The 7,415-nt window shown below is 49.8% G+C and overlaps 1 protein-coding gene across 1 annotated transcript; it reads left to right on the top strand.

The window, feature by feature from the left end:
• Positions 1 to 2,884: 2,884 nt before the first annotated feature.
• LOC109736015 (uncharacterized) lies at positions 2,885 to 4,876 on the top strand. The gene is made up of 2 exons (XM_020295230.4): positions 2,885 to 4,155; positions 4,530 to 4,876. The coding sequence occupies exons 1-2, from the start codon at positions 3,057 to 3,059 to the stop codon at positions 4,580 to 4,582; spliced, it is 1,152 nt and encodes a 383-aa protein (XP_020150819.1). The 5' UTR covers positions 2,885 to 3,056; the 3' UTR covers positions 4,583 to 4,876.
• Positions 4,877 to 7,415: the final 2,539 nt, after the last annotated feature.

The raw sequence follows: 7,415 nt of genomic DNA, 5'->3' as shown, positions 1-7,415 counted from the left end.
CTCATCCCCTTTTAATAGTATTGGCTTTTCCTATGGACTCAATGTGATCTTGGATCACTAAAAGTAAAAAGTAGAGTCTTGAGCTTTAGAGATTGAGCCAATCTTTTGTCCTTAGCATTTTGAGGGGTCCACATTTCTAATCCATGCCATGCCAATCATTGAGCTTTCCTGAAATATTTATCTTGATAGCATTAGCTCAATGAGCTATATGTTGTTAGGAATTACCAAAACCACCCAGGGATAGTTGCACTTTCACCGCCCACATCACGAGTTCGTGCGAGGAGCCCTCGGCATGGGTTCCTCGGGCGATGGCGCGCGCCACCACGGTGTGGCGACCACGTCCGCGACGTGGAGGGCGCTGGTCACTGCCTCTGCCTCCGGAGCCCTCGGCCTGGGCATACAAGGGCAGCGGATACCTGGGGGGAGGCCGCTCGCACCAAGGTCTCGACACCTCCGGCCTCACGACTACATCGCGGTGGCGGGCCAGCCTCTTCTTCGGCGGAAGCGGCCCCGGCTCGTCACGGGGGGCTTTTCCCTTTTCTGCGGCTGAGAATCTCCGAATCGGCGCCATGGGAGTCGCTGCGAGCGATGAAGCAAGGGAGGAGAAGCAAGCAGAACATGAAGAGATGGGCGATGGGGGCTCCGCCCCTCCTCATTATAGCAGGAGAAGGCCAACCGGCGACCCCCACGATCACAGGTAATGATGGTTTTCTCTGCATGTATCAGGGACTCGTCAAGTCGGGCAGTTGCCGAGGCAGCGTGGGGAAGCGGAGACGCCCACGTCCCATCAATCGCCACGCGTCAACCGAGGCCGCAGGCTGTTGGGGCACGCGGCTCTCCGCACTTTCCCCTTGGCTTCGCCTCGAAGCCAAGTCCGAGCGCGGCTTGGGCCCGGGGGCTACTGTCGGCGTCCTGGGAACGGGGGTCCCCAGACTTGCCTGCCTGCGGTCCACGGCGTGGCTCCACCAGCGGCCCTGTATGGCCTATCTTCATCAGCGAACACTCAAGACCCTCGCGAGGGGCCAAGCCTCCCGAGGCGGACGACGCAAGACCTCCTCGGGGGCGGCCTCACCAGGCTGGCTAGCGAGGGGCGGAGAGATCAAGGCGAGGGGCACCTCGCGAAGTCCTTGTGACGCAAGCCATGACGACCAAGGCCAGGCAGGCGCCAGCGCGCGCAGTGTACTCGTTTCCTCTTTGGTGTTAAAGAGGCAAGCGCATGCGAGGAGTCCCGAGGCATCAGGCAAAGGTTACCATATCGGTGCAACAAGACCAAGGCCAGCAGGACGGCAGGACGGAGGTCACCGTGGAGCCCAGGACGGCATCACCACCAGAGCCTTTGGCACACGAAGACCACCTTTAGTCAGGATAACTTGTACTAGTTGTCTCCCTTCAAATTTGGCCGTTGTTGGATCCCTTCCCGCCTACATTTGGAAAGAGGACCAGGGCCTCTATAAATAGGACTAGCCACCACAGTAGGAGGCAACTGACCTGGGATCAGATCCATTCCACCCTAACACACACAAGCTCACTGAGCTCAAGAACACCTCTCCTCAGGTGGTTGTTCTTCCCTTGTACTTGTTCATCCTCAACCCAAGAGGCAATCCACCACACCACACTGGAGTAGGGTATTACACCACATCGGTGGCCCGAATCAGTATAAACCATGTGTCCCTTGTTCTGCGAGTTTGACGCGATGAGCTTTGAGATTGTGGTGAGAGCGTGAGCTAGGGGGAGGAGAGGTCTTCGTGTGCACCCCAGAGTTCGAACCTCGAGGGTTTTGCCGGAACCCGAAATCCGACAAGGGCAGGCGCAAACGACGCCTCCTACAGGGAGGACGCAGAGGGGCGACGGCCGCGGAGGTGACGGGTCTGGTTGTGGAGGAGACGGGAAGGCCGAGCGTGGAGGTGACAGGAATGGCGGCGGATGTGACTGAGATGGTTGTGGAGAAGACGGGAAGGCCGGGCGCAGGTGACAGGGATGGCGCCGGACGGGACAGGGCAGCGTCATAGGGGACCTGCCGTCGACAGATATGACGGCGTCGGGTCAGGCTTGGCAGCTGGCGGCGCGAACCCTAGCTCGGTTCGAGTGCTTGTGGCTAAGGACGAACGAGAGTAGGGGCGGACCTGAGCCTTCTTGCTGGATAGGCTCGTTTTGGGCCTCGTTCGCTCTGCCCCGAGTGCCATTTTGGTCGTAATTATGATGTTCAATAGGGGTAGTCATAAAAATGAATCTTTTTTATAAGGGGCTCGCAGGAATCGCCAGAATTGCCAAGTTTTGACAATTCTGAAATGCACTGCATTTTTGGATGATTCTAGACACTTCCTGAAAAGAAAAAAGTTTTTTGACAATTTTGTTTTCCATACCATGATTCTTCATAATTGAGTAAAAAAGAACTGCCCCTTAATGCTTAATGTGATAGCTTGATCCTTCTGATCTACGACTTTCTTCATCAGTGATGGTTGCTGCCCTGGTGCGCTGGTCCTATTGGATCTTAGTACGACGATTTCCCGACTGTCTACTACAACAAGGTTTTCCCGGCTCTGGTGAGGGAGAGGCGATGACGGCAGCGCCCCTTCGGCTCACTCTAGTGATTGTAATCGTCGCTAGGTGATCCACGGACATAATTATATTTTTTATTGCCCGTTGTTGTTCTTTGCGCTGCCAAAGACTAATAGATTGAAAGTTTCTCGAAAAAAATGTGATAGCTTGGAAGAGGACCCATATGTGAAGGCTTGGAAGACGGATCAGGATTGATATCACAGGACCGATGTACTGGTGTGCCCTGATCCGCGGTAGGCGCCAAGCGGCAGATTGCACAATATTCTGGTTGGCGGCAATGCTTGAATTTGCTGCCCGCCAAACGGTGTTAAAATCACGCGCCAACTCATTCCCCCCGCCCGGCCCGCGCACTTCTCGAGCCAACTTCCCCTCCCACGCCGCCACCGTCGCCCTCCGCAAGCCGCGTGCGTGACCCTCCCATTCCGGTCGCCGTTCTCTTAGCCACTAGCCTGCTTAAAACCTAACCCTAGCGCACCAAACGAAGCAAGCAACCACCCATGGACACGCCCGTGCCGAAACGGCCTCGCCTCGTGCCAGCACCGGCACCGGCGCCTCGGACAATCGCCGACATGGCCCCGGAGATCCTCCTCCGCCTCCCTCCAGACGACCCCCCGCGCCTTGTGCGCGCCTCCCTTGTCTGCTGGCGCTGGCGCCGCCTCCTCACCGACCCGGCGTACCTCCGCCGCTACCGCGCATTCCATCGAACACCTCCCATGCTCGGCTTCGTCCTCAACCTGAAACAGCACTACCAAGGCATGGCCCAGCTCGTCCCCACCTCCTCCTTCCGCCCCGCTGCCTCCGACCGCCCCGGCCTGAATGTGCTGGACGCCCGCCACGGCCGCGTGCTCCTCCACACCGCTCAGGGCCAGCGCCTCGTCGTCTGGGACCCCGTCACGGGTGAAGAGTGCAAGATCCCCCGCGTGCCGTCCTACGCGCTCGGCTTCAACGCGGCCGTGCTCTGCGCCGCGGTCGGCTGCGACCACCTCGACTGTCATGGCGGACCCTTCCGTGTCGCCTTCGTGGGATGCGGCGAACGCGGCATCACGTTCGCCTGCACCTACTCGTCGGAGGCCGGTGCCTGGAGCCAGCGAATTGAGATCGAGCAGCCGGCGTTTGTTGACGGGCGACCGAGCGTCCTTGTGGGGAACACGCTCTACTTCACCTGCGACCCGTACCTCAGTTTCAAAATGTTGGGGTACAACATCGTCACGCAGGAACTCTCGGTGATCTGGCCGCCGTCCCAGCATGAGTACTACTCTTGCACTGTCCTCGTGAAAGCGGATGATGGCAAGCTGGGGTTCGCCGGCGTGCAGAATGGCACGCTCTACCTGTGGTCGATGAAGGACGGCGCCGACGGATATGTGGAATGGGTGCAGCGCAGAGTTATCCAGCACAAGACGATGCTCCGTACTCGTGGCCTCTCGACGCCACCTGAGGTCGTTGGCTTCGCGGATGGTCACGGATTCATTTTCGTGAGGACAGGCAACACGGTGTTCTCCATGGATCTCAAGTCAGGCCATGTCCGTAAAGTATACACCTGCAGGTCAAGAAACTACGACGTCATCGTTGTTCCCTACATGAGCTTCTGCACTCCAGGTACATATTGATGCACGTTTGAGAATTATGATGTGTGAACATTTGCAATGTCATATGCTCCGAGCTGCTCTTGCAGTCCTGCTAATAGGCAGGTTGCGCAAGGCTGTAATCTTGTATGCATCTCCTTGACCATATGTAATCTTCAGGTTGTTTGTTTGTTTCAGCCTCTCCTTGGAGAACCTGTCTCATTCAAATTTTGTCGACAATTCTTGAAATTGGCTTAGATATACTTTCTCCGTCTCATAATATAATACACCAGTGTAAAAAAGGCTCTTATATTATGGGATGGAGGAAGTAAATCTGAATAATTTTATTGTTTTAGATTTCATACCTAATTATTCGGAATATAAGCTTAATCAATTGTATATTTTCAGATCGTGCTATGGGCAGACTGCCATCGCCACGAGGACCCACTGTCATCCTGTAACAAGGACTTGCTGCTCTTGGCTTGTTGCATAGATGACGCTCAAAGTATTTTGCTTTCAAGGTGGACTGTTTAAGTAGTTACCATGGTCAATGTTGGTATGTTTAGTTTACAGTGTGGCAGTTGAAACAAGGAAAAAAGTAATATGTAATCACGGTCAGTTTAGTATGTTCTCTTTGCAGTTGTGAAGCTTAAGCAAGACTGATGGTTAATTAGTATTTAGTATTGTATCTTTGAGTGTCTGGATTGTGGCAACCAGTATGATCTATGTAGCAGATTTACATTCTGGTTTTCTTAGTGTCTGCGTATTTCATGCTTTGCAAGCTCATGTGGGATTGATACTCCAGAGTGAGTTATAATGCACATTTGTCGATCTACTCTCCAGTTATTAGTGACTATAATACTGCCACTGCAAAAGAAAGTGATTATGATACTGATCATTTTGGTGTACATTACTGCTTGTTTGAGTTATTATAAAAATGATAATTAATACATATGCTTTTGTTTAATTTTTCATTCTTGGAACAAGGTTATTCAAGTAACTAGATGATACCCCGCACGTTGTTGCGGAATACATGCATAAATCTCTAAAGAATTGTAGAAGTAAAAGTAAGAAATATATTAAGTTAAGAGTATATAAGAGCTAAAAGGATGATATCTCGCTAAGTACCTAGTGCTTTGCGGCAATGAATCCCATTTACAAATTGACAGTTTGAAGTAAAAATGTAATCCTGTACCATTTTTTACTGCAGTCCAAAGGCCCATACCATAGTAGGTAGATTAGAGGATCTTGGTCTCACGTTAGCCCAAGTTGCTAGCTTAGCACTCTTTTTATGAACAAAAAAAATCAGAAATGGTATAGATGTCATCCATACCATTACAGTAGGTAGATTAGAGGATTTTTGACACACATTAGCTAGCCTAGGTTGCTGGCTTAACACTCTTTTTATGAACACACATAATTCAGAAATGTTATGGATATCATCCATGCGGATGTTCTTTTAATCTGTAAGATAATTCAAAGCTATGTATAATTTTGTAACTGATACTTACTAAGCAATAATTAACTTACCCGCAAAAGAAGCAATAATTAACTTAGAATTGCACTGACCAAAATGCAAAAGGGACGTTAATTTAGAATAAAATTAATCATTGTTATAAAGTTAATCGGTGCAGAATAAAAGCTATTGTCGGCTTCTTTGATTTTCTTCTTTGGAACAGGGTCACCTTCTGCTCTTGATAGGAATCTTGAGAAATAAAATGAACTGCTCTAAATCACATAATGTGGCAAATCGCCACAAATTGAGCATGATACCTGTTCATTATTGAATGCCAAGTCATTGTACACTACAACATTCAATCGTTAAATGATACTGGAACAATAGGAACACATAAATAGGATGTTGAAACTTGCTACTCCCTCAGTCCGCAGTAACTTGGTGCTAGATACATCCATTTGAGGGACACGTTTTTTCGGACGGAGTGAGTACAACACAATTGCGTGTGCATGAACTGCTGCATATGGAAATAATCTGACACCCTGTAGCCATTGGCATATATAGTGAGCATTGGAAACTGCAAACTGAACATGGCACTTCCAGGCTACAGCCATCAGATAAGCAAAATTCAATCGAATAGTTTTTGCATAGATGCTACAGAAAAAACAATCAATCTAGCATGCATGATTTACTGCAGCAAGATAAAAAAAGTAATGATAAAAATGCAATGCATTAGATAAAAGGATTTCCCCCCGCTTTATATTATAAAGCAACAATCATCGGAATACAGGACCAGTTCAGGTTCAAGCAAAAGCAAAGACAAAGAGATGGCAAAAGGCTAAACCTGGAAGACAAATAGATCCAGAAAGAAATAAGATTCATGTGAATGACATGGAAGAATAATCGTGTGGAACGACGACGGATTGAAGCCCTTCTCGTTGCCGGTTTGTCCAGCCTTGAAGCAAGCAGAGGACTCATGGGATGAGGAAATTGCTTGTTCATTGTTCGTTCAACAAATAATTGGAAGTAAAAAACAGGAGGAAGCAGAGGCGATTTAGCGACATGGAGATTGTGGCACAGGAGAATAAATAGGCACCCTGTTGCTCCCTTGCCTTCCCGGAGATGGTGGCATTCGATAGGAGAATAAATAGGCAGCCATCATACCTCATCATCGGTAGATTCATTGTGATGGCAGGAGATGAAGGGGCGACGTGGTGCGCTCAAGGCCAAGTAAATGGTGGGCCACCGGAGAGGAGTGAAACAAACAGATGGATACTGCAGCTACCGTTATTGTAGTTATTCGAAAATAAAGATTGGTATGTTGCTATAAGATAAAAGAAAGAAATGCTGACGTGATATGCTGCATGGGCTGGAAAATAGACTTAGTGGGGATCATCATAGGTGATGAGGTGGATAAATCAAATAGTGGGGATGAACTTCTTAAATATATAGGATAACTTCAGCCTTTTTGAGTCATGGAAATACTTTTTCAACTTTGCTGCACAATGTTGCTCTTATATCAAATTGTAGAATTTAAAAGAGAACCATGTTGGCCAAATCTGGAACCAAGTACTCCAGGAAACACCGATGGGACAAAGCAGGAGCATTCTTGATTGTGCCATAATTGGAGTTCCAACGGCAGCTGGAGGTCCTGCTTGAGCAGTCGCTTCGTGACTGCGGACCGGCGCCATCGTCGCCACCGCATAAATAGGAGGTGAAGGAGGAGCCACCCTCCCCCCGTGCTACCGCGGCTTTCAAATCGAACGTCGCGTAAGAGGAGGTGAAGGAGGAGTCGCCGCTTAACACATTTGGCCGCTTAGACCGACGAGCGTCACTGC

Source organism: Aegilops tauschii, chromosome 2, assembly GCF_002575655.3.
Source record: "Aegilops tauschii subsp. strangulata cultivar AL8/78 chromosome 2, Aet v6.0, whole genome shotgun sequence".
NCBI lineage: Eukaryota > Viridiplantae > Streptophyta > Magnoliopsida > Poales > Poaceae > Aegilops > Aegilops tauschii.
The sequence above is the reverse complement of the archived record's forward strand: the minus strand, read 5'-3'. Positions and strand labels throughout refer to the sequence as shown.